General features: G+C 40.6%; 2 protein-coding genes across 2 annotated transcripts; both read left to right on the top strand.

The window, feature by feature from the left end:
- The first annotated feature begins 13,175 nt into the window (after positions 1-13,175).
- LOC139372417 (OX-2 membrane glycoprotein-like) lies at positions 13,176-17,426 on the top strand. Its single transcript, XM_071112127.1, has 5 exons — positions 13,176-13,346; positions 13,515-13,856; positions 14,862-15,188; positions 15,819-15,917; positions 16,136-17,426. Exons 1-5 carry the CDS (start codon positions 13,307-13,309, stop codon positions 16,198-16,200), a joined length of 873 nt encoding a protein of 290 aa, XP_070968228.1. The 5' UTR covers positions 13,176-13,306; the 3' UTR covers positions 16,201-17,426.
- Positions 17,427-19,791: 2,365 nt separating this feature from the next.
- On the top strand, positions 19,792-25,650 carry LOC139372418 (nectin 1a-like). Its single transcript, XM_071112128.1, has 10 exons — positions 19,792-19,935; positions 20,941-21,279; positions 21,580-21,885; positions 23,722-23,818; positions 23,924-23,983; positions 24,150-24,209; positions 24,745-24,774; positions 24,905-24,967; positions 25,157-25,195; positions 25,288-25,650. The coding sequence occupies exons 1-10, from the start codon at positions 19,884-19,886 to the stop codon at positions 25,313-25,315; spliced, it is 1,074 nt and encodes a 357-aa protein (XP_070968229.1). The 5' UTR covers positions 19,792-19,883; the 3' UTR covers positions 25,316-25,650.
- Positions 25,651-27,500: the final 1,850 nt, after the last annotated feature.

The raw sequence follows: 27,500 nt of genomic DNA, 5'->3' as shown, positions 1-27,500 counted from the left end.
AGTGGACCTCTTGACATGTGTATTTATTGTTATGTAGTACGTGGTGGTTGCACTGCATAGCCCCTAGACACAGCCCAAGAGATGTATTGTCATTGTGAAAGTCACACTTAGAAGATATAATACATTTACACAACACCACTTCCTCCTCTCGGCCAGCACCAGATCATGTAACTGGGTCAAACCTGTCAAAGGACCATCACTTTGGATAACTTTAGTTTGACTTTTGTTCTGCTGTCAGTCTGAGCATAAAATATTGGACTAACGTCTGGTTTGGCAGTTGGTCAGTATGTGTGGAAGACGTGCATTCAGGCTTTCTCTGCTTCTGCTGGTGTGGTGTGTGTGCACAGCCTTAGAAGGTAAGATTTTTCCTGTTCTCAAACACACAGCATGCATGTACAGTTTGTACAACACTGAAAAATGAAAGGGGTCCTGTCCTCATGTTTCATTTGTTAAATTTTAACGGCATTATCATTACCTTGTATAAGAATAGGAGTTCTACTCAGCACAATCTGAACTGCATTTATGGAAGCAGAAACTGTCAGAATACTCTATTTTATTTATACAGTCTGAAGTTTACATACACCTTAGCCAAATACATTTAAAACTCAGTTTCACGATTCCTGACATTTAATCGTAGTAAAAATTCCCTGTCTTAGGTCAGTTAAGATCACCACTATATTGATTTTCCCATGTCAAGCAAAAAGGCACTGAGTTTGAAGGTAGGCCTTGAAATACATCCGCAGGTTCACCTCCAATGGACTCAAATGCTGTCAATTAGCCTATCAGAAGCTTCTAAAGCCATGACATCATTTTCTGGAATTTTCCAAGCTGTTTAAAGGCACAGTCAACTTAGTGTATGTAAACTTCTGATCCATTGGAACTGCGATGAAGTGAATTATAAGTGAAATAATCTGTCTGTAAACAATTGCACAAAGTAGATGTCCTAACCGACTTGCCAAAACTATAGTTTGTTAACAAGAAATTTGTTGAGTGGATGAAAAACGAGTTTTAATGACTCCAAGTGTATGTAAACTTCTGACTTCAACTGTGTGTACACATACATACATACAAAAATATACACCTTTCTCTTATGCAACAAACTGTGCATTGCAATTGTAATGCTATTCAATGCAAAACAAACATTTTAGATGAAACAATACACTCACAACCCATTTTCCTTCATGTTTACAGAGATTCAAGTGAAAACATTGGAAACAGGAGCAGATTTGGGCACTCCTGCCTGTCCAAACCAAACCATTCATAAAATGATGTTTGTAATATGTAAGGTATATAGAGTGATAAGTAGTGGGAATGAGTGTAAAGTGGCTCGTCGGTTTGACCAAAATGGTACAGACAACACTTGTGACCCCAGAGTCACACTACAGATAGAGAGTGACAGAGTGTTTCTACACATCACCAACATACAACCATCTGATGAAGGGAACTACACCTGTGAGTGTGTACATAATCGAGGAACACATTTTTTGAATCTCAATATTTCTGTCAATGGTAAGTGTTTGGTTTTGCGTGTCAGTTCAATAGACACAATCTGTAATACACGTTTAGCTTGTACTGTGAATGTTTGGTCTCAATTAGTCATCTCTACCATCTCAGTCCAAGTGAACTGGATTATAACAAAAATAGTCTTCAAATTGAGCATCTGTCAACATGACCAGGGTGGAGGAAGAGAAACAAGCCATATCGGATCACAATGAGTTCTTCCCTTTTCTTTTTCAGGATCCCATGTCACAAACAACCTTTCTTTCTTACGTCCTTTCCATGTCATGATAATAACAGCCTTTGCAGGATTTGTAGCCGTCGTGGTCCTTGTTGGACTAATCAGGAGGAAATGTAATCTCAAGTAAGAGATTCTTATTAGCTTGTTAAAATAAAAGTTGATGGCTATTTGACATATTTGGTAATTTAATTAATCTATTACTTTGTTATGTAGGTACTGTAATACAGTTTACAGTTACCTGTAAATTCAATCTCAAATAGCAATCTGATCTACAAATCATATAGAGAACTATGGGCCTCAGAAATATGCGGTAGGCTATACTGTAGGTCTAATATTTGTTTCTGCTCTCTTGCCAAGGAAATATCAATGGTGTAACTGAGTGACAAAGAGCTGGCAAGAGAGCATGAACAGATCTAACTGAAGTCATATGAAATACATGAGGGTGTGACATAGGCTACTTGACCTACATTCAAGTCTGACTCAATAAGGTTATTGTAAGTCACTAATAACTGAACTGTTGAGGGTTTTCACTTCCTGCCTTGTCAAAAATTAGTGTAGGAAAAAAAACATGCATGCAGCCAAGCACAAACACACATTCAAACATTCACACATGTTCCAGAAAGCATCTGCTGTGTAAAACCATGTAATGCTACGTTCATTCACAGGTCTTCTGTTCTTTTACACAGCAGGAGAACACAGCAGAAAGCGGTGTACACCTTTAAAGAGGTGATGCAACAATACGGTCCTTTCAATCAGGGCTGTTACTGCTCGCTGCTGTTACCTGTAGTCGAAAGACTGTCAGGGCTGATGTTGCAGTCGTAAGGCATCTGCAGACTATGCTCTTTCACATTTTGAATTGAATTTGACAACATTTAAAATATTTCCACAAACCCATATTACATTTACAAGTGTAATATGGTGACATATTGTTAATGTATTTGTAGGAGGAGCAACAGGACATTGATCCCTACAACATGCTCACAAGAAGAGACAATGGGATCTACTCAACTCTCCAGCTGCCCTGACCCCTGACCTCTAGCACCGTTGACCAATGACAACAGGGAATTAGACACCTTTTTCTATCACTAGTAAATAGTATTTCACCAGCCCTGGATATACAACTGTACAGTATATCCATTTACTGTATATCTTGATTACTGTAATGCCCCTATTTTTACAGCTGATACACTGACTTTCTATAGTTTCATTGATTGGTTACTGACACCTGGCTGAATAGGTCCTGTACTGTAGATCGTCTTCTGTTGCTGTAAATATCAGCACTTACTGTATGACTCATGCACATTATGTTACGTAGAACCAATGTTCCTGTGGACAGATGTGATCATGTGCATTTCCACCAGGTGTCAATGTTTTGCATTTGTAAAATATATTCCCTGCAGCAGTATGCACAGTCATCATCACAACATGCTTCATGACAATGCATTTTCCTTGCTTTCAATGTTCCATCTCAATTTATCATGTAGGCCTACATGAGGTAAATGTTCAAGTAACGACAAAACTAAACCGTTCATTAAAACTTAATTTCCAAACAGATCCATGAAGTCTATAGTAATATGTATAATGTATTGGCTGTATGCATCTTTTATTTATTTTTCCTTTAAGTCAGTTAAGAACAAATTCTTATTTTCAATGATGGCCTAGGAACAGTGGGTTGGTTAACTGCCTGTTCAGGGGCAGAACGACAGATTTGTACCTTGTCAGCTCGGGGATTTGAACTTGCAACCTCCCAGTTATGAGTCCAACACTCTAACCACTAGGCTACCCTGCCACCCCATCTAACCCAGCATGTACACTCTAGAGGAAAACTCACTATTATCCACATCAGGCTTATATGATATAAGAACCCTTCAGCCTTGTGGTGGTGCAGTATCTATCATTGTTTATGTCGAAAGAAGGAAGTGGACCTGTTGAGGTGGCTGAAGTTAATATGTTGGCCTGTTTGTGGTGCTATGCAAAGACCAAGATGCACTAGCAGAGGTCCAAGTGTTTCTGTGAAACAGTAAGACAGGTAGAAGCTAGAAAACGTTGACCGCCAAATGCCGCCCAAACAAGGAGAGTAACCAACTTCGGCGGAAGTCGTGACAAAATACTACCTGAAAACGCTCATCATTCAGCTGTGTGTGACGTTCGTCGATGGAAGGATTGGACCAGGGTGCAGCGTGGCAGGCGTACATCTTTATTTTATTGATGACACCGAGAAAAAAAGAATTAAAAGGATCTCTACGGTCAGGGCGTAACACTGACTGGTCCTGGTGGACAAAAATACATTTTAAAAAAGTGTCAAGGGAAGCCAGTGTGGATTTGGCTTCAGACCAATCACATCACAAGCCAAATGTCTTCATTGACAGAAAAAAAAACTTTAATTGTTGCGGTTTTATTTAATTCTCTGTACTGGCAAATGATTATAACAGCGATTCTGATCCAACCACAAATGAATACATTGTACCCCTGGCTTGAGAGGATGGAAGTTCAACATGTAGCTAGATGTAGTATGCTAATGTTAACTAGCTGGCCTGGTGTATCGCTGTCCATGAAAGGAAGTGAGTCTAGTGAGCTGGTATTTTATCCAGGTAGCCTAGGACAACAAAAACTAAAAGTGTGTACTGTGTGACAGAGTTCTAGACCGTTTAGGAAACATGAAAGAGTTGGATAGCATTGGCGTTTCTGTACAAGTAGGGTGAGTCAACATGTTTTCTACTTGCACGCACACACAGAAATCAGTATCATGGACAGCCACATATTTACCTTACCGAAAACTATTTAGTCAAATCAATGTATCTTTTAGTTATCACTTTATTAGACTAAGCATAGGTGATTAGATGTTGAAGTTGAAATTGTGCTGGAATAATGGAGGCAGCTCCTGTTTTCTTTGAGACTCGCTGTATGTCTCCATGGTTCTAAACCAATAGTTGTTAAGTAGTACCTTGTTTGACCATGCTGTAGGTCACATAACTGTTTGTTACATAGCAATATGTTTTGTAGACTTCACCGGACAGATGTTGATCTCCGTTATATAATTAAACAAAAAGGTGTGGTTAAATTTATTCTGCCACTGTATCATCTTATTGTCTCAGCCTTTAGATCTATACATCATGGTGTCCAGGCATATGAACTAACAGGTTACAGAGCAAACAATGCAATTATCCCAACACATAGGTTGTAATATGGCTTTTTTTCTGGATTGGCTTCCCGGTGATTTTACCAACGCATCCCTACTGGTGCACGTACATTCTGGGCTCTATTTTATAAGTATGCAGCGTTTATAAATGAGGCCCTTGGACTTTATTGCCCTGTTGCAGATGTATTAAAAGGGCATTGGTATATAAAGGCAATAATTGAATGATTATAATAATGTTATATCATAAACATAGCAGTTGGTAGGTTCATTTCCTGTTATTAACCTGAAGGACCAGATCTAACCATCACTTACATACACTTGTGTAAAGGGGTGCGTAACTGGTGGCAGTGAAGTCAGATGCAGGAGAGCAGAACTAGGTAACAGCCGGAGCAGTTTAAAGAAATAACCAACTTGGGTACAAAACCCGACGCACACCAGTAACCATGTGTACAAGCACTTACAACAAACAATCCCACACAAAGACATGGGGGGAACAGAGGGTTAAATACACAACACTTATTGAGGGAAATGAGAACCAGGTGTGTAGGTGTGTAGGAAAACAAGACAAAACAAATGGAAAATGAAAAGTGGATCGACGATGGCTAGAAGACCGGTGACGTCGACCGCCGAACTCAGCCCGAACAAGGAGAGGAACCGACTTCAGTGGAAGTCGTGACAGTACCCCCCCTTGACGCGTGGCTCCAGCTGCGCACTGACACCGGCCTTGAGGACGACCCAAGGGCGAGGTGCAGGGCGATCCGGATGGAGACGGTGGAACTCCCGCAACATTGAAGGGTCCAACACGTCCTTCACCGGAACCCAGCATCTCTCCTCCGGACCATACCCCTCCCAGTCCACGAGGAACTGAAGACCCCTCGCCCGACACCTCAAATCCAGTATGGATCGAACGGAGTACACTGGGGACCCCTCGATGTCCAGAGGGGCCAGCAGAGGAACCTCCCACACCTCAGACTCCTGGAGCGGGCCTCCTTCTCCCCACGTGGCATTAGCCCACTCCAGAGCTCTCCCTAAGAGGTATGAGACGAGGGCGGACACCCTCTCTCTTCCTGAGGGAGCCGGGTAAACGGTGCCCAGGTATAGTTCCAGCTGTAGCAGGAACCCCTGGCACCGTGCCGCCGTCCCATCATACCGCAGACGCATCCCACTGGGACCGGGTACAGGAGGGACGAGTAGTCGGAACCCCTGTTGTGCAGGTGGAGGGACTCCCTGTCTCTCCCGTGGTCCATGGTCTGGACAGCGCGGTCCATTGCAACGCAGAGATGCTGTAGCATCGCCGCGTGTTCTCTGACGCACTCCTCGACTCCTATAACCGGGGTACCTGCTCCTGCTGACTCCATGGTGAGATGTGGAATTCTGTAAAGGGGTGCGTAACTGGTGGCAGTGAAGTCAGACGCAGGAGAGCAGAACTAGGTACTAGTCGGAGCAGTTTAATTTCAAAACCAATGGCATAAGGAAATAACAAACTTGGGTACAAAACCCGACGCGCACCAGTCAACATGTGCACAAGCACTTACAACAAACAATTCCACACAAAGACATGGAGGGAACAGAGGGTTAAATACACAACACTTAATGAGGGAAATGATAACCAGGTGTGTAGGAAAACAAGACAAAACAAATGGAAAATGAAAAGTGGATCGACGATGGCTAGAAGACCAGTGACGCTGACCGCCGATTGCCGCCTGAACAAGGAGAGGAACCAACTTCGGTGGAAGTCGTGACAACTTGATATAGACCCCCATCAGTCTTGGGGTGCTGTCAGAATCTATCATTGTTGCTAGAGCAGGGAAGATGAGCTCGACACATAGTTTATTATATGTAGTGGTTGTACTGCATAGCCCCTAGACACACCCCAAGGGATGTGTTGTCATTGTGAAAGTAACACAGAAGCTAGAATACATTTACACAGCTGAGAGGAAGTGGTGCTATCACAAGATTATGTGACTGGATAAAACCTGTCAAAGGACCATCACTTTGGTTTGACTTTTGTTCTGCTGTTGGTCAGAGCAGAAAATATTGGACCAACGTCTGGTTCTGCAGTGGGTCATTATGTGTGGAAGACGTGCATTCAGGCTCTCTCTGCTTCTGCTGGTGTGGGCACAGCCTTTTAACATAAGATTTGTCCTGTTATCAAACACACATAATGTACAACACTGAAAGAGGTCCGGTCCTCTGATATTAGTGAAATGTTAATGCCATCAGCATTACCTTGTAAATGCGCCCAGGCTCTGTCGTAACCGGCCGCGACCGGGAGGTCCGTGGGGCGACGCACAATTGGCCTAGCGTCGCCCGGGTTAGGGAGGGCTTGGTCGGTAGAGGTGTCCTTGTCTCATCGCGCACCAGCGACTCCTGTGGCGGGCTGGGCGCAGTGTGCGCTAACCACAATTTGAAGTACATTCAGGGAAGCAGCAACATTTGATTCAGAATATTCTCATTAATTTATAAATGTGTAATTATTATTGTTTTATACACCTTTCTCTAATGCAACAAATTGTAATGCTAGATAAACATTTTAATTTAAACAATATACTCACAACGGTGTATAATTTTTTTTTATTTAATTATTTTTTTTTTACCCCTTTTTCTCCCCAATTTCGTGGTATCCAATTGTTGTAGTAGCTACTATCTTGTCTCATCGCTACAACTCCCGTACAGGCTCGGGAGAGACGAAGGTTGAAAGTCATGCGTCCTCCGATACACAACCAAGCCGCACTGCTTCTTAACACAGCACGCATCCAACCCGGAAGCCAGCCGCACCAATGCGCCGGAGGAAACACTGTGCACCTGGCCACCTTGGCTAGCGCACACTGCGCCCCAGGGACTCTGATGGCACAGCTGGCGCTGCAGAACAGCGCCCTTAACCACTGCGCCACCCGGGAGGCCCTGTCCCTTCATTTTTACAGAGATTCAAGTAGAAACATTGAAAACAGGAGCAGATTTAGGAACTCTTACCTGCCATTAACAACATTATTTATATAATATGTAAGCTAGAGTGATAAGTAGTGGGAATGACTGTCAAGTGTCATATCTGACCCCAAAAATATTGGTACAGACAACACTTGTGACCCCAGAGTCACACTACAGATAGAGAGTGGTGGAGTGTTTCTACACATCACCAACATACAACCACTACACATTGTAGAATAATAGTGAAGACATCAAAACTATGAAATAACACATGGAATCATAGCATCCAAAAAAGTGTTAAACTAATCTAAATATATTTTAAATTCTTCAAAGTAGCCACCCTTTGCCTTGATGACAGCTTTGCACACTCTTGGCAGTCTCTCAACCAGCTTCATGGAGGTAGTCACTTGGAATGCTTTTTCAACAGTCTTGAAGGAGTTCCCACATATGCTGAGCACTTGTTGGCTGTTTTTCCTTCACTCTGCAGTCCAACTCATCCCAAACCATTTAAATTGGGTTGAGGTTGGGTGATTGTGGAGGCCAGGTCATCTGATGCAGCACTCCATCACTCTCCTTCTTGGTCAAATAGTCCTTATACAGCCTGGAGGTGTGTTGGGTTAGGGTCTTTTACCAAATAGGGCTATCTTTTGTATACCACACCTACCTTGTCACAACACAACTGATTGGCTCAAACGCATTAAGGAAAGAAATTCCACAAATTAACAAGGCACACCTGTTAATTGAAATGCATTCCAGGTGACTACTTCATGAAGCTGGTTGAGAAAATGCCAAGAGTTTGCAAAGCTGTAATCAAGGCAAAGGGTGGCTACTTTAAAGAATCTCAAATAAAAAATATTTTGATTTGTTTAAAAAAAAAAATTGGTAACTACATGATTCCATGTGTTATTTCATAGTTTTGATGTCTTCACTATTATTCTACAACTTAGAAAATAGTACAAATAAAGAAAAACCCTTGAATGAGTAGGGGTGTCCAAACTTTTGACTGGCACTGTATGCATGTGTGTGTGTAGTACCAGAGCGAACCATAGTATTTCTATGGCTCCCTCTGGTTTTAGTGTTGCTGAACAGTAGAGCCAGGCCACGAGTGTCTGTCACCTCCACAGCAACATGCATTATTAAATCAGTCATTTTAATTCCTGTGGGTTTTTTTAAAGAAACAAAAAGGAAAATAAAACTGCAGTTCCACTAGGTGTCGCTGTGCTGCATTTGAAAAAGGACTTAGTCACAGCGGTATGAACGGATAGTGATGCAACATTTCTGAAGTAAAAATTCCAGAAAAGTGTCCTGTCTGATGACATATGTGAATGCTTTATATTTGTGTAAGAGCCTTGCGTCATCTGATGGTACTGAATTATCTCCATACTTTAGATTTACCGTTGAGTTTGTAACATATTTGATATGGTCTATATTCTGTACTGTAGACGACATCAATTGTTAAGAAATATGTGTTTCAGAAATGATCATTTTTGTCTTTTCACTGTGTCTGTTTTTATGTACATTAGATGCATAGGTGTTGAGATGCAGCTGGAATCATCCTCTGGTTGAGTGAGACAGTGTCACATGCATCAATGTCACCACAGTAATTTAAGACCACAACTGCTAACCAGAATATTAAAACAGGTTCTTCCCAAGATCTAATGAAAATGTTTGGTTCAGATATTTGGATTAGAACACACCTTTTTACTCAATTTCCCCTGTCAAGGGTTTTTATCAAAACTACATATGTACACAATTTGCCCCTACAGTGTTGTGACACTGTACACACTGCAGTACAGAAGCCCCGGAGAAGTTTCTCGCATCTGGTTACTGGCCCGCCTCTCTAAACTAGGCTACTTTCAGTTTTACCAGATAACTCTTAGTACACATTCCAATACCCTTTATACAATCACAGGATATCAAAGTGTACAGTGATTTCTGATAATGAGTGTCTACTGTTAGTATCATTATGACTGCTCTCCTTTCCTGGAATTGGATTCAGTTACTACCGAGGCCACCGAGAGTGGCCCCGAGTATTGAAATAAACCTCCGGTAGTGGATCCTCTTTCATTTTATTCCTTCCTACAGTAACCATGACTCAGACCTTCTCTTAGGCCACTCCCCGAGACACCCTCGGAGATCAGCGATCATTGATGGTGACCCTGAAGTGGGCTCAGGGATTCGAACCAGCAACCTTTTGGTTATTGGCCCAACGCTCTTAACCGCAAGGCTACCTGCCACCCTTAAGGCTGCTCCTAGCTAGACTGTAAATGGTCAAATTACAGAGTGATGGGATTATACTTTAATAGGACACGCAGTTTATGATGTAATAAAATGTACCATTACAATTATAACCCAATTATGATAATAAAATGAACTATATTATACTCAGTGGTGGACCCAATTGTCATACTTAACGATACCATAATCAAAAATTAAAGTGAAAGTCAACCAGTAAAATACTACTTGAGTAAAAGTTTTTGAATTTAAGTATAATTAAGTGGGGCGGCAGGTAGCCTAGTGGTTAGAACGTTGGGCCAGTAACCAAAAGGTTGCTGGATCGAATCCCTGAGCTGACAAGGCAAAAATCTGTCGTTCTGCACCTGAACAAGGTAGAACGACACTGTTCCCCGGTAGGCTCTCATTGTAAATAAGAATTTGTTCTTAACTGACTTGCCTAGTTAAACAAAGGTGAAAACAATAATTAAGTATCAAATGTAAATGTAATTGCTAAAATATACTTAAGTAGCTAAAATAAAAGTATAAATAATTTATAATTCCTTATATTAAGCAAACCAGACAACATTTACAAACAAAAGATGTGTGTTTAGTGAGTCCGTCAGATATTCTCGAGAATTTGACCATTTTCCTGTCCTGCTAAACATTCAAAATATAACGAGTACCTTTGGGTGTCAGGGACAATGTATGGGAGTAAAAAGTACCTTATTTTATTTAGGAATGTAGTGGAGTAAAAGTTGTCAAAAAAATAAATAGCAAAGTAAAAGTACAGATACGCCCAAAAACTGCTGAAGTAGCACATGATAGTATTTTTACACCACTGGTTATACTAACGTGATGTTAACATCACCTTAAATTAATGAAGTCACATAAGTATCTAAAGAGCTTTCAGTTTCACTTGTGTAATGCAACTAGTGTTTTCTACCTACTGGGGCAGTGGACTTCCCCCTTTTGCTATGACATTCAGACACAGTCACTCACTACACATCTCCTAGGAAGAGGAAATTCCACAACCCCTAACACCAGACTAACAATGAAGACCAGCAACCACCAGGATGAGAATCTGGGAACTTCCTACTGACACAATTACCAGAACAGCATTTAATGTGAGAAGCATGTTGAAGAAACTCTGTGAACCCCTATGATAGACACACTACTTACTGTCATAGATTTCAAATCTTGAAAATGTCTCACTCATAGAATGCTCACCTTATTACCATAACACGGAGTCATCATTTCCCACATTGTAAAATGTTTTTGTACAGTACCAGTCAAAAGTTTGGAAACCTACTCATATAAGGGTTTTAATTTATTTTTACTATTTTATAAATTGCAGAATAATGGTGAAGAAATCAAAACTATGAAATGACACATATCATGTAGTAACCAAAAACGTGTATAATATATTTTATATTTGAGGTTCTTCAAAGTAGTTCGCTTTGCCTTGACAGCTTTGCACACTCTTGGCATTCTCTCAACCAGCTTCATGAGGTAGTCACCTGGAATGCATTTTAATTAACACGTGTGCCTTGTTAAAAGTTAATTTGTGGAATTTCTTTCCTTCTTAATGCATTTCAGCCAATCAGTTGTTTTGTGACAAGGTAGGTGTGGTTTACAGATGATAGCCCTACTTGATAAAATGCCAAGTCCATATTATGTCAAGAAGAGCCCAAAAAAGCTCAGAGAAACGACAGTCCATCATTACTTTAAGACATGGAGGTCAATCTATCCAGAACATTTCGAGAACTTTTAAAGTTTCTTCAAGTGCAATCACAAAAACCCTCAATCACTATGATGAAACTGGCTCTAATGAGGGCCGCCACAGGAAAGGAAGACCCATAGATAAAGTCATTAGAGTTACCAGCCACAGAAATTGCAGCCCAAATAAATGCTTCACAGAGTTCAAGTAACACACACCTCAACATCAACTGTTCAGATGAGACTGCATGAGTTACGCCTTCATGGTCAGATTGCTGCAAAGAAATCACTACTAAAGGACACCAATAATATGAAGAGACTTGCTTGGGCCAAGAAACACTAGCATTGGACATTAGACCGGTGGAAATCTGTCCTTTGGTCTGATGAGTCCAAATGTTATATTTTTGGTTCCAACCACCGTATCTTTGTGAGACGCAGAGTAGGTGAACGGATGATCTCCACATGTGTGGTTCCCACCGTGAAGCGTGGAGGTGTGATGGTGCTTTGCTGGTGACACTGTCTGTCATTTATTTAGAATTCAAGGCACACTTAACCAGCATGGCTACCACAGCATTCTGCAGTGATACGCCATCCCATCTGGTTTGCGCTTAGTGGGACTATCATTTGTTTTTCAACAGGACAATGACCCAACACACCTCCAGGCTGTGTAAGGGCTATTTGACCAATAAGTAGTGTGATGGAGTGCTGCATCAGATGGCCTCCACAATCACCCAACCTCTACCCAATTGAGATGGTTTGGGATGAATTGGACCGCAGGAAAAGCAGCCAACAAGTGCTCAGCATATGTGGGAACTCCTTCAAGATAGTTGGAAAAGCATTCCAGGTGAAGCTAGTTGAGAGAATGCCAAGAGTGTGCAAAGCGGTCAAAGGCAAAAGGGTGGCTACTTTGAAAAATCTAAAATATATTTTGATTTGTTTAACACTTATGGTTACTACATGATTCCATATGTGTTACTTCATAGTTTTGATGTCTTCACTACTATTCTAAAACGTAGAAACTAAAAATAAAGAAAAACCCTTGAATGATTAGGTGTGTCCAGACTTTTGACTGGTACTGTAGATTGACTGAAATCTATGTTCATCAAGTGTAGGCATGTTAAGTTTCTGGGGTGGAGAATTAGCAGACAATTGGTTGGGAACTTGCTGTGGTTACAGCAATCTTTCGATACCCTTGATGTGGTGACCTCTACATTGTAGTTTAGTTTGGCACAGAGCATGTGAACCAAAAAAATGTTACGTCAAAATAAATACATTTCCGCGTTTATTTTGTTGCAATGACGTCATTCAGCTTCAGCCTAATGTGCGCCACACAAAAAAGAATACTAACAGTTCCTTCTTCCTTGTCATGTATTTTACAGTAGATAGTCACGTTGTAATTGGCTACTGCCGGGAACCACTGGGGAACTAGGCTACTCTATACCCCCTCAACAATTTAAGGGCTTTCCAAAACAATCTGACTCACTTCACGTGCAACTAACGAAGCAATATATTATGGTCCAACGTGAGAAACAAAACCAACAGTTTAAGTCAACATTCACCAGCTGAGAATGAATACTTTTCTCGTTCTCTTATGCCTGCTCTCTGAAGGTAAATAGTTTTCCATGGCTTCTGACTAGGGGTTGATTCTGCTCATATAAGATGAGATGGGTTAGGTAAACAACATTTCCCACGTTTGACAGGTTATTGATTATTTTGTATGTAGGCTAAACTTGTTTTTATTTATTTACCTGTTAACTTGCCTTCTTCCTTTTGTAGCGGTCTCTGTCAACGTCGTAGCTAGAGGAGACACCAGTGTTGACTTCAATGCCGAGGCATCATATACCTGCACCCATGCGGACCCGACAGGTGTGCTGCAAGTCACCTGGCAGAGGCTGTTCAAAGACGACTCGGTGGAGAATCTGGCCACCTACAGCAAGCGGTTTGGAGCTCAAATCATAGACCCGCACCGAGGCAAGGTGGTTTTCACGGAAGCATCTCTCAACTCGACGTCTATTACCGTGAAGAACGTAACATGGGCAGACGAAGCCTGCTATATTTGTTCCTTCAATGTTTACCCGAGTGGATCAAGACGCAAGCAGTCGTGTCTTACCGTTCAAGGTATTTAATGCACTGAATAATAACAGTTTTAGGGCGTACCTCTATTGTTCTCTATTCAGTTGAAGTTACAACATTTTAATGTAAGTGATATTGTAACTCAAAATAATAATCGTAGGTCAGCACAGGTACAAGCACACCTGTTCAACTAATTATTCAGCCCTTGATTAGACCTAGTTGAATCAGGTGTGCTGGTATAGAAGTGGAAGTCACTGGGGGTATCCTTGGAGATTATATTTTTTGGGAAACACTCTTATCGAGCATTCATAAAGACTTCATAAGCAATACATAAAGTTAATTCGGAAAGTATTCAGACCCCTTGACTTTTTTCACATTTTGTTACATTACAGCCTCAAATGTAGTAAAAGTTTTTTTTTTTTAATGATTTGCAAAAATGTCTAAACATGTTTTTGCTTTGTCATTATGGGGTATTGTGTGTAGATTGATGAGGAATTTGTATTTATTGCATACATTTTAGAATAAGCCTGTAAGGTAACTAAATGTGGAAAAATGGAAGAGGTTTGAATACTTTACGAATGTACTGTAGATGCTAAACTAATACATTTATAAGCAAAACCCCCAATACATGTAATATAAAGGTCCTTACATCTGGTGCTTCGCTAAATATAGAATAATCCTTTAGTCAGCCTTTACAGCAGGACATTTGCGAAGGAATGATATCTGAATAATACAGTATGGGCAGTTTATTAGGGGTTTTATTAGGGGAATAGAAACACTATAGTTTAGAACACAGCTAACTTCAACTATAAAATCAACATATTGGCATTGTTACATCACTGGCAGGATTTCCCAAAAATGTCTGAATCCCAAAACTGTCTGAACGACCATGAACTCTGCTGCATTAATAAGGGACATTTGCTGGTGTCAAAACATATATGAAAACATGATACATATTTTGAAAGCTATTCTTAATTGATCTGTCTGGTAAAATAAGTCATATAAATAAAATCAATATGATCTAATATTCCCTGTTTCATCTATTCAAAGGTGTATCTGAAGTGAGAGCCACAATGCACAAAGTCCCCAGCACTGAACCTAAAGCAGACATGGAAGTTGTGGTCAGCTGCTCTGCCACGGGTAAACCAGCACCTTGGATCCAATGGAACTTATCTGCTGCAGCACTCATAAAGACACCTAACAACTGGACTGTCATTAACAAAGACCAAACTGTCACAGCCAATAGCAACATCACCCTCCAACTGTTGCCAGGCTCCGGGGGATACGTGGACTGTATCATAAACAATGGGATGAGGACACAGAGACACGAGCGGGTCCTGCTTCCTATTCTCCCTGGAGAGAGGGAGGTTGAAGAAGGTACGTAATGTTGACGTGTCATATACTTTTAGACCATACACTTTTAGCGTGTCAGAATGGTCCAACTTGAAAACAACATTGAGAAAACATCCTCCCTAGATCTATAAATGACATGCCAAATTTATGATGTTAATAATAAACATTTACATTTGGATACATGAATTTGGCATTCTATTTAACAGGCTACATCATCCCCAGGGGCATGTCGTGATAGCCTTGTGACCAGCATCATCGTGCAATAGTGCAACATTCTGTTTCCTGAAAACAGAACGCAGCGATTTCAGGCTGGTTCCAAGAGGCTAATGTTGTGATGCTATTAGTGCTGTTAGTAATCTTATCTCACCAGTTGGGTTTAATATTGACCACCATGGCAAGGCATCACGAGTCACTCCCTTTTTAAAATCCCACTGTAGTCAAGTGTTGTGTTGAATTCTGGGTAGTTTCCAGATCCTCAGGGATGCTACGTGATGGATGATATGATTGGATAGATGGAACAGAACATGATGTCAACATGTTATTCAAACTAAATGCATTAAAAAGGAAGGGTGTAAAATTCCTTGTTTTTCTCTTCGGAGTAAATGCTGTCTCTCCAAACACATGCTCACTGGAATTTCATGTTTCACCTTCCAGATGACAAGAGGACATCCCCGTGGGCGGTTGGCATTCCAGTGTTCCTAATCATTTCCCTTTTAGTCATCTTGGGTTGTGTCGAGCTTCAAAAGAAAAAAGGTGAGTCCACACAAGATTATCTGTAATATCTAATATCTTTATTTTAATCGTCTTAGTAAGACAAGTGGAATGAATTGAGTCATCAACTCTATATATGGTTCTGTCTTTTATCAAATAAACTGAGCAACGCATGCCTTGGAGCTCAGGAATGTTTATGGATAACGTCCTTTTAGATTCACTGTAGTACAGTATAGTAACCTTCACATTCTCTCTGGCAGGTTGCAGGCAAGCAGCGTTGGCAACCACAGCAGACGAGCAGGACCGTCTTAGGAGCATTGTGTAAACATCTGTCTGTTGTTGCTGCCCGTGCTTATATGCACTGTAGCTGACCGCTGTTTTTGTTGAGGACTGGAGCACCTGTTGTTACTGAGCCTGGATGTTGAACCTTGTTGAATCATTCTTACACAGTCATAAATAAGCTAATTAACACATTTATTTTACAAGCCATGATATGGTTAATGCTGTTTAGAGGTACTGAAATGGCACTTTTAGGTTTGAGAGATTGATGACCTCTTGTAGGTGAGTGTTGTGATATGAGGTAGGTTTACTTGTTGCCTGGCTACCCAAACTCCTTGCTCCAGCCAAATGTTACGCCAAAGGACAGTTTCTTCTTCGCAATGAGTCTGAATTTGAGTACATCCCTAGCTTTTCACCGAATGCCAATACATCCGGGGCCATCTGATTTGCCCAGTAACGATGGGTTGAGTCAGAGCTAGAACACACGTGGGTTAAACAGGGGTTTGAAAATTCATTGGGCTGTTACTGTGATTGGTTAGAGACAATCCAATCGCTGAAGACATTGTTTTGTGTCATGCCCCTCGTCACCACAAACAACTTCAATAATAACCCTACCCATATTCAGACTAAAGTATGTGGTGAAGGACAAAGCAGTGGGATAATTTAGTTTGAGTCGTCAGGCTAGGTTACCTCATCTATTAGGACAGCACCACCTACTGTTTGACTGTACTTTATTATAACATACACCAAGTAGAATATATTTATCTATTTATTTTATGTTCTAAATAACCTAGTAATTTATTTTATTTCAACCCACTTCAATATGATTGACCTGGTTGCACTTTTGTTCAAGTTAAGTTTACAGTGTATTGTTATTATAAATCTATGGCACTACAAATAGTTTTGTTGTTCTTCCTGTTATACCAGTGTAATGTGTGAATGTATTTGAGACCTTAGAATGTAAATTATGATAATGCACATTTTTGCTCTTTGATATATCGTCTTGTTTGAGTTTCTATTGTTATTTATTTTGATAATGTATGTTGCTTGTTGTGTTCGATTCCATTTCCACCTGATTTGACACTGTTTATAAAATCAGGCTATTATTCTTGCTTGATCTGTAAAATGTTTTAGATTGTTTAATCATTAAAAACATTATTTATATGGATTGTGTTACCACCTGTAATATAAAACTATATGCTGTATTTAAAAAAGAAAAAAAAATGCCCATTGTCACCTTGTTTACAGTAACATCACCATTTAAAATCAGGGGTAGATTTTATAGCTCTGTTTACAGTAACATCAACATTTAAAATCAGGGGAAGGTTCTTATAGTTCTGTTTACAGTAACATCACCATTTAAAATCAGGGGTAGGTTGTTATAGCTCCTTGTTTACAGTAATATCACCATTTACAATCAGGGGTAGGTTGTTATAGCTCCTTGTTTACAGTAATAACCATTTAAAATCAGAGGTAGGTTGTTATAGCTCTGTTTACAGTAATAACCATTTAAAATCGGGTAGGTTGTTATAGCTCCTTGTTTACAGTAATAACCATTTAAAATCAGGGGTAGGTTGTTATAGCTCCTTGTTTACAGTAATAACCATTTAAAATCAGGGGTAGGTTGTTATAGCTCTGCGCCAGGCTCACTTGGCTATGTGTGTGTAATATTTTAGCTCCTTTCTGTTTCATGTCCTGAGAAGAGTTCCTTTAACCTTCTCAACTAAAACAATGGTTCTGACATTGGCTTACACTGTTTAAAAATAAAAATTAAGTCTCACCAGCTGAGTTTACTTTTAGCCTGGTGTATGGGGAGGGGCCATATGTGGACACAGAGGAAAATTCAAATTCCCTCTCGTGACTAATATAACTCAGTTTCACCATGTCTCCTGCACACTACAGCTACCTGTATAGTCTCGTCATTTCTAAAGGTGATCTAATTAGTTTTATGCATGACATACTGCATTTGTCAGCATTGTTTTCTGAATGTACACAATATTGCTGATACTATAGCTTTTCTTGTCACGATCGTCATATGAAGGAGACCAAGGCGCAGCGTGGTATGCCTACATTCTCTTTATTAAAATAATTCACACCGAACAAACTAACAAACGAAACGTGAAGCTATACAATATAGTGCTGACAGGTTAAGCAAAGCTACTACTAGTTATTTCAAGTGTCTTTTTTATGAATTTCTACATCAAGCCTGTGTATTTTATGAATATATTCTGTATTTAAAATCAGGGATAGGTTGTTATAGCTCTGCGCCAGGCTCACTTGGCTATGTGTGTGTAATATACACATCGTCAAGATCCCACACCAGAAAGTGGGGAAAAGGGCTACCTAAATATGATCCCCAATCAGAGACAACGATAAACAGCTGTCTCTGATTGGGAACATATCAGGCCAACATAGATATACAAAACCCCTAGACCTACAAAAACCCTAGACATACAAAAACTAGAGTACCCACCCTAGTCACACCCTGACCTAACCAAAATATATAGAAAAACAGAGATATCTAAGGTCAGGGCGTGATATTTTTACAGCAGTTCAAACCTGTATTTCACTACATTCGTGATTTTATTTAAATAGGTATAGGCTATATATAGCTATAGTCCACGTGTCAAACTCATTCCACCGAGGGCCGAGTGTCTGCCGGACTTCGCTCCACCCTCGCACTTGATTTATGAATGAAGGTCACTAATTAGTAAGGAACTCGCCTCACTTGGTTGTCTAGGCCATAATTAAAACAAAAAACCTGCGGACACTCTATCCCTCCATGCAACCGAAAGGTTGCTAGATCGAATCCCGAGCTGACAATGTAAAAATCTTTCGTTCTGCCCCTGAATAAGGCCGTCATTGTAAATAAGAATTTGTTCTTAACTGACTTGCCTAGTTAAATAAATAAAAATATGCTCCTGAAAAACAATGAGGAGATGGGAGAGGCTGGCCTTGCAGTGAGTCAAGCTGTGTGTAAATTGACTGCAAACACTTCGGAATTTAACGGATTAATGTTTCTTATAAAACATTGAATGTTAGCTAGAGACTGGTACTCAGGCTAGTCCATTTCCCCTTGACACATGAATATCTTACATGTCTTTCCCACACACACTTGGTTGTGCATGCTGGCTGCACATGTACCCTATACGTACAAATCAAATCTGCTTGCTGTGTGGAGCCTAGTTCAGACGCCACCCTTATCTTTTCACACTCAATTTGCTGGGCCAATCAAACGGCTGTAGGGAGAGACTTACTTCACAGCTACATCTTTGAGCAAGCAATGGTACTGACACACACACGATAAAACCTTCATATAGGTTAAGTTAATCTCACCATTAGATTCACTTAGCTTGATGATACATAATGTTATTACCTCCAACCTTGCAACGGTGTTTTCCTGATACTGTGTTCTCCGGTGTTTTCCTGATACTGTTCTGTGTTTACTTTCACTTTCACTTTCAATGGAGGAGGAGCTGTGGAGAGACTAGCAACTGTCATTTTCTCTGTGGGAGGAGCTCACAACACAAAATTGGCCAACAAGGTTTCTTGTTAGTTTTTAAACTAAAACAGCGCGTGTTAGTATTTAAACTATCCAACGGACCACGTTACCATGCCTCCCACAATGCCTCATTTGAAAACGGTTTCTAGTATGAAATACTACTTTGCCACACATTATCCAGAGGTCCATTTACATCACCTTGCCTCACCTGGCCACACATTGCTGCCATGGCTTGTGTTAAAAGTTACCTTACTCTTCTGCTGCTATTCCTTCCTGAGGGTGAGTTACATCCGTGTTCATATGAAATACATGATAGGTCTGTAGGTCTTAAATGTAAGTTATACAGTATTATCAATTTCAGAGTTGCGGTTCATTATGAGATGTAGATAACTACACTACACTTATAGGTGCATTATACATAAGTTGTAACTGTAGCAGATAGTCCTTAAAGGAATACATTGAATTCAATGAAAAGTATTATATTTTGAACATTATTGAAGCTAACTGGTGAATAGCCAGTCCAGTCACCATTAGTATACAAACATCAGCATCTTCCTGTTCTATACTGTAAAACATGCAACTTATAAAAAGTCAATGGAGCCTAAATATCCCAGTTTCCTGGACATTTGAATTGGGAGGATTCTTTAGCTGACGTGGAATACTTCACTGAGCCAATGATTTTTACTCAATTTGAGATGAATCAAAAAACCTGAGTTTGCTGAAACTCTCAGCTTAAAATACTGTCTTGGCTCAAAATACATGTGTCTTATTAACAAAAATTCTAGTAGTTTGCCTAATTTCAGTTTATGTGACAAAACCATCCATGCTTAGTGTAGAGAATCATTGTACCATCTAAAACACTGTGAAATATATTTCCAAAACCAAAAAAATATTGTACTTTCAGCTGCAACAAAACTGGAAGCATAGAAATAGCTCACATTAAAACAGATCTACCACTTCTTAGACTTGCTGTCAATGAGAATGACAGATATATAATTTCTATAAATTCATTTCTTTGTGAATTTGGTCTGGTCGCCCAAAAGTGACATATTCCAGCATTAAATTTGATAGGATTTATTTTAGTCCAAGGGCTAGTCTTCCAAGAGTCCTTTGAAATGTACAAACATACAGAATGGGAATTGAAATGATTGATGCAACACTGCATATACCTTTAAATGTATTTATGCAGTTGTCTTATCCCTTCACAGTGTTCACTGCAGGTTGCTAAAATCTAGCGCTGTATTAGATGTGTGTACTAAACAGGCTGTAACTATCTTCATGCAGGGCTCTCTCAGCTGGTGAGAACACAGCAGGTTGTCATAGCAACCCTGGGAGAGGATGCTCACTTCAGCTGCAGGCTCATGAAACCCAAAGATGTGCTTCAAGTCACCTGGCAGAAAGTGACACCAGGGGCGACTGAAAATGTGGCCACCTACAACAAACGATTTGGACCAGTAGTCAACCCACCTTTTCAGAGGAACGTGGAGTTTGAAGACGAGGGTCTGCAGAACTGCTCTATCGTCATCAGAGGAGTGTCAAGAGGAGACGAGTCCTGCTACAAGTGTCTGTTTAACGCCTATCCAGAGGGAGCTATCAGTGGCAGGACCTGCCTCCAGATTAATGGTAATATATGATAACTAAGGAGGGGTTTAAGGGACATTACACTCTATAATCCAAATTGTATAATGTCAATTCACTTTAACATTAGACTACTTTTGGCGTCTTAAAACAATGTTATGTCCCTTTAAAACAGGAACAATGGCCTCCAATGCCTCCAATCCATTGTTTTACCTTGACCTGTGTGTAAATGATTAACCCAGGAACAATTCCCTCAAATTATCATGCATCCATTTGACCTTGATGTACATGAAAACATGATAGTATTTACATTCACTGTGAACTGTGTCTGTTGTTGTTCTATAGAGCTGTATGGACCCTCACTCCTCATCACACAAACCAACAACAGTCACACCACTCTGTCCTGTTCTGCTACTGGACGACCTGTTCCTATAGTAACCTGGGACCACATAGAAAACATCAGTCTAGACAAATCCACCATGGCTGATGTCACCCATCCCAATGAAACAGTCACTGTCACCATAACTGCCATGGTGGCAGCGTCCAGTCTACCTGACAAAGACACCAGGGTTGGGTGTGTAGCATCATCCGGTGTTGCCGTCAAGAAGGTCTCCATGGTGATTCCAACTAGGGATCAAGCTTCATTTGCAGGTGAGAAATGGTTAGGGTTAATACCACCATAATATATATTGACATGATCAGGAACATGATGTCATGGTGATTTAGGGCCTGTGTTCATGATGATGTACTTCCTGTGTTCACGATGAACTACTGCCTGTGTATTTCTGTGCTAGGTCAATCTCAGGTCTCTGATGATGACAGGATCAGTGGTTGTTACTCTAATAATGACAGGTCATAATCAACCTATTGACTAACTGTTTTACTATTCAACTTTCAGGTGTAGTGCAGAGTCATATTTAGAGTCGTGGCCAAAAGTTTTGAGAATGACACAAATATTAATTTTCACAAAGTCTGCTGCCTCTGTGTTATGGCAATTTGCATATACTCCAGAATGTTATGAAGAGTGATCAGATGAATTTTAATTAATTGCATAGTCGCTATTTGCCATTTCCACTGCATTTCAGCCCTGCCACAAAAGGACCAGCTGACATCATGTCAGTGATTCTCTCGTTAACACAGGTGTGAGTGTTGACGTGGGCAAGGCTGGAGATCACTCTGTCATGCTGATTGAGTTTGAATAACAGGCTGGAAGCTTCAAAAGGAGGGTGGTGCTTGGAATCATTCGTTCTTCCTCTGTCTACCATGGTTACCTGCAAGGAAACACGTGCCGTCATCATTGCTTTGCACAAAAAGGGCTTCACAGGCAAGGATATTGCTGCCAGTAAGATTGCACCTAAATCAACCATTTATTGGATCATCAAGAACTTCAAGGAGAGCGGTTCAATTGTTGTGAAGAAGGCTTCAGGGCGCCCAAGAAAGTCCAGCAAGCGACAGGACTGTCTCCTAAAGTTGATTCAGCTGCGGGATCGGGGCACAGGAATGGCAGCAGGCAGGTGTGAGTGCATCTGCACTCACAGTGAGGCGAAGACTTTTGGAGGATGGCCTGGTGTCAAGAAGGGCAGCAAAGAAGCCATTTATCTCCAGGAAAAACATCAGGGACAGACTGATATTCTGCAAAAGGTACAGGGATTGGATTGCTGAGGACTGGGGTAAAGTCATTTTCTCTGATGAATCCCCTTTCCGATTGTTTGGGGCATCCGGAAAAAAACTTTCCCGGAGAAGACAAGTTGAGTACTACCATCAGTCCTGTGTCATGCCAACAGTAAAGCATTCTGAGACCATTCATGTATGGGGTTGCTTCTCAGCCAAAGGAGTGGGCTCACTCACAATTTTGCCTAAGAACACAGCCATGAATAAAGAATGGTACCAACACGTCCTCCGAGAGCAACTTCTCCCAACCATCCAGGAACAGTTTGGTGACGAACAATGCCTTTTCTATCATGATGGAGCACCTTGCCATAAGGCAAACGTGATAACTAAGTGGCACGGGGAACAAAACATCGATATTTTGGGTCCATGACCAGGAAACTCCCCAGGCCTTAATCCCATTGAGAACTTGTCGTCAATCTTCAAGAGGCAGGTGGACAAACAAAAACCCACAAATTCTGACAAACTCCAAGCATTGATTATGCAAGAATGGGCTGCCATCAGTCAGGATGTGGCCCCAGAAGTTAATTGACAGCATGCCAGGGTGGATTGCAGAGGTCTTGAAAAAGTAGGGTCAACACTTCAAATGTTGACATCAACTTCATGTAATTGTCAATAAAAGCCTTTGACACTTATGAAATGCTTGTAATTATACTTCAGTATTCCATAGTAACATCTGACAAAAATATCTAAAGACACTGAGGCAGCACATTTGTGAAAAATTGAATTTGTGTCATTCTCAACCTTTGCATGAGGCTTTGGTGTAGTGTACCTGGGAAGTTGACCTCTGTCTTCTCTTGTCATCTCTCTCATTCACAGGTACAGTGGTTGGTGCAGTGATGGGTTCAATGTGTCTCATTGCTGGAATCTGTGTAATACTTTGGTTTCTTAAGAGGAGCAAAGATACCTCATCCAGGTAGAGATACGAATATTACCTTGAAACAAAAAAACAGTTACTATGAATTTAATATGTGATTTGACTGCCAGTTGTTTACCAGTTGATCTCTAATTTGATGTACAGAAAAGCCCCAGTGTCTGACCCAGAATTCATCAGGACTCCAACAAAGACGACAACTGAATGGTGAGACTCATTCTAAAGAACCTGTAAGGGGTCAATAGGTCCATCAAATCTATTTGTAAGAAAACCTAAAACATGCTAATATAATTGTTAAAAAATCTCTGCCATACAGGTAAAAAAAAAACCTGTGTGCTCTTGTCAGTACATTGACATGTTTTATTCATTTCAGGGAAACGCCAACCTCCAGTCCACCAACCAAGGACACACAAACCTTCACTCCATCACGAATGTGAATAGTTTTACAACTTTATTTCATTATCTTTATAGAGTGCTTGAAACAGGGAAGAATGGAACGATACAAAAGAATGATGTACTTCTGTGGTGGTCATAGAGTAGTCATGGTGACAGCATCATGCACTCTGCTGCATGTTGATATCTGTTCTGCTTTGTGACTCATCATGTCACTAATGCACTAGATATTCTCTCAACTTGGGAAAGATGTGTATTTCTTTAATCAAAGAGTGGTCATGTTTATTATGTCAGTGTTTACATCACTGTCTGCAGGGTCGTTTCTAGCTTTTTGCCCTTCCTCTTGGCAGCTTTAAAGTTATTGTCCTGCAATTCAACAGTATGTTGAGTGACTGACTTCCTAAAACATATGATATTTACTGTATATAAAAACATTGTTTTGGTTGGGGGCCCCCTAGTGGCTGTGGGCCCTAAGCAACCGCTCACGTCACTTAAGCCTAGAAACGGCACTGACTGGCTGTTTCCATAGATAATATGGTTCTTATCAATACATTGACCATGTTCATTTCTTTCAGGACCACACCAATCTCCAGTCCATTCAAAATGTGAGTATTTGTACAACTTTATTTGATCGTCCTGGTAGAATGCTTGAAACAGATGATTGTGAATGTTAAAATGGGTTACAATAACCCCAAAATTCAAACATTACTCGAAAATGTACTTTTTGTGTTTCAGTTTAGACTCCCTCAGCTCCTCAGCCAAGCGTATGATGCAACAAGCACAAGGTGTTGTAAAGAAGTAGGTTTAAGTCCTCTTGTTTTTTGGGCGGGTGTTTTATACCGTATTCTCTCATTGAACGACAAGCTCTGGAATTATGTTTTGAGGTGGTAGTCATGGTGACTGCATACATGCAAATTAGTTGCATTTGCTGCATTGTTGGTATGTTACTCCATTCAGTCGATATTTAAATGACCTTCTTTTATGCAGAATATCTCCTGAGAGACCAGATGACCTGCAATGTAGAAGGTGAGCTGAAATCATCATAAATAATGATAAAGATGCAGTCAGAAGTATATTTTTTAATACATATCTATGCCATTCTGTTGTATCTTTCTTAGGAAACTTTTAGAGGGTGACGAGAACTGAGGGACTACCATACTGTCTCACACACATCTGTGTGGTTTGGAGACCGTTTCTATCCATGGGCATTGAGGGTACTGAATAGTGGACTGAATGGCTGACACACATAGGTCTGCTGGTTATTGTATATCTAAATACAGTCTGTATGTAAATATGTTTTGTAGTTGGTTAATGATGAAACATGATAAATCCACACTAGACTTGTTTGTGGTTTTATTCTTCACTTATTTATAAATCATGTGTTTATATTATAACCTACACAATGTCATAATGTCGACTACTTTCATGGTGTGTGTGTTTTTGTGTGTGTTGTTTTCTTTCTTCACTCTTTATAACAAAAATGCTTTCTGATTCACAATGTTGTAATGTCCTTTGTTGTGGGTGTGTGTTTGTTTTCTACTTTTATCAATACAATTTTAAACAACGTTGTAGTGTATGTTGTGACATCAGCTTGTTATACAATGTGTCATAAATCTGCTGCTGGGAATGCTTAAAAAATGAACTGTCTTTGATTCTTCTGCCACTCAAGAGACCAACCGAAGTTACAAACAAGTGCCACTAGGGGTCGCATAAATATAACTTTAGGGAGAGACGTCGTAGAAAAACGGGTTTGATATTGTAGTTTTGCAGCTGACTCTCTGATGTCTCATGAAGAGGCAGAACACATCACACCCTGGTCTGTTCACTTTAAAGACTTTTGAAACATGGATGTGATAGTCAGTATACCAGATTGTTTTACCCGATACAGAGGACATAAGTAAGTCTCACTAAATCCTTGGTCATGTTAGCTGACGGATAGTATCTCATAGAACAAAACGTATAAGATCTCCGAAGCCTGTGTTAACCTCTGACCTTATTTTCAGCGTTTATTCCAAAACCATATTCTTTCTCCATTAATTTTTCCCATAGGAAGGGCTGAACGATTTTCCCCACTGAAAGGGCTAAATGAACCAGAGGTAACTCATTTTCCCCATGGGAAGGTCTGAACGAATCAGAGGTAACTCATTTTCCCCATGGGAAGGTCTGAACGAATCAGAGGTAACTCATTTTCCCCATGGGAAGGTCTGAACGAATCAGAGGTAACTCATTTTCCCCATGGGAAGGTCTGAACGAATCAGAGGTAACTCATTTTCGGTTTTTAGGACTACAAGCTGGAGAGCTCTATAACCTGGACAAACTCCAAACACTTACCTTTGACAGAAATACTGAAACACAAAAGATGTGTTCCTCCATAATGTGAAGACTCACAGGTGTAGTTCCCTTCATCAGATGGTTGTATGTTGGTGATGTGTAGAAACACTCTGTCACTCTCTATCTGTAGTGTGACTCTGGGGTCACAAGTGCTGTCTGGATGTTTTGGGTCAGATCAATATGACACTGGACACTCATCCCTCTTCACTCTATTTAAATAACATATCATTTGAGTAATGTAACTCAGTGTTTGGTTTTGGCAGATTAGAGGAACATCTGCTCCTCCTGTTCCCAACGTTTTCACTTGAGTCTGCAAACAGGAAGAGAAGCAGATTCTGAGAGTATTTTTTTCATATGATAGGTTGGATTGATCATGAAGCTAGAGGTAGGAAAGTGAAAAGGACAGTTTATTCTTAATGACTATTAAAACTGTAATGAACAATTACTGTGTAACTCCTGTAAGTAGTGTAACAAGTACTGTAATTACTCATTGTTAACCTGTACTTAGGGCACAAACTAAATAGATCATGCAATATCTCTCTTACCGTCAACAGCTGTGCATAGACCCCACAGCACCAGAAGCAGAGCAGGTCTGGATACACTCCCACACATACTGACCAACTGCACAACCAGACGTTGACCGGACACTGCCTGCTGAGACCGACTACAGCTGTGAATAGACCCCACAGCACCAGAAGCAGAGCAGGTCTGGATACACTTCCACACATACTGACCAACTGCACAACCAGACGTTGACCGGACACTGCCTGCTGAGACCGACTACAGCTGTGAATAGACCCCACAGCACCAGAAGCAGAGCAGGTCTGGATACACTTCCACACATACTGACCAACTGCACAACCAGACGTTGACCGGACACTGCCTGCTGAGACCGACTACAGCTGTGAATAGACCCCACAGCACCAGAAGCAGAGCAGGTCTGGATACACTTCCACACATACTGACCAACTGCACAACCAGACGTTGACCGGACACTGCC

This window comes from Oncorhynchus clarkii, chromosome 18, assembly GCF_045791955.1.
Source record: "Oncorhynchus clarkii lewisi isolate Uvic-CL-2024 chromosome 18, UVic_Ocla_1.0, whole genome shotgun sequence".
Taxonomy (NCBI): Eukaryota; Metazoa; Chordata; class Actinopteri; order Salmoniformes; family Salmonidae; genus Oncorhynchus; species Oncorhynchus clarkii.
Note: the sequence above shows the minus strand (reverse complement) of the source record. Positions and strands in the feature narration are given on the sequence as shown.

Excerpts from the sequence above, each read along its gene's own strand:
- LOC139372417 (XM_071112127.1), top strand. The coding sequence starts at position 13,307 with ATGAATACTTTTCTCGTTCTCTTATGCCTGCTCTCTGAAG. Across the intron at positions 13,347-13,514 it reads CTTATGCCTGCTCTCTGAAG|CGGTCTCTGTCAACGTCGTA; the intron begins GTAAATAGTTTT and ends TTCCTTTTGTAG. Across the intron at positions 15,918-16,135 it reads CGAGCTTCAAAAGAAAAAAG|GTTGCAGGCAAGCAGCGTTG; the intron begins GTGAGTCCACAC and ends TCTCTCTGGCAG.
- LOC139372418 (XM_071112128.1), top strand. The coding sequence starts at position 19,884 with ATGGCTTGTGTTAAAAGTTACCTTACTCTTCTGCTGCTATTCCTTCCT. Across the intron at positions 19,936-20,940 it reads GCTGCTATTCCTTCCTGAGG|GGCTCTCTCAGCTGGTGAGA; the intron begins GTGAGTTACATC and ends ATCTTCATGCAG. Across the intron at positions 25,196-25,287 it reads GATGACCTGCAATGTAGAAG|GAAACTTTTAGAGGGTGACG; the intron begins GTGAGCTGAAAT and ends TATCTTTCTTAG.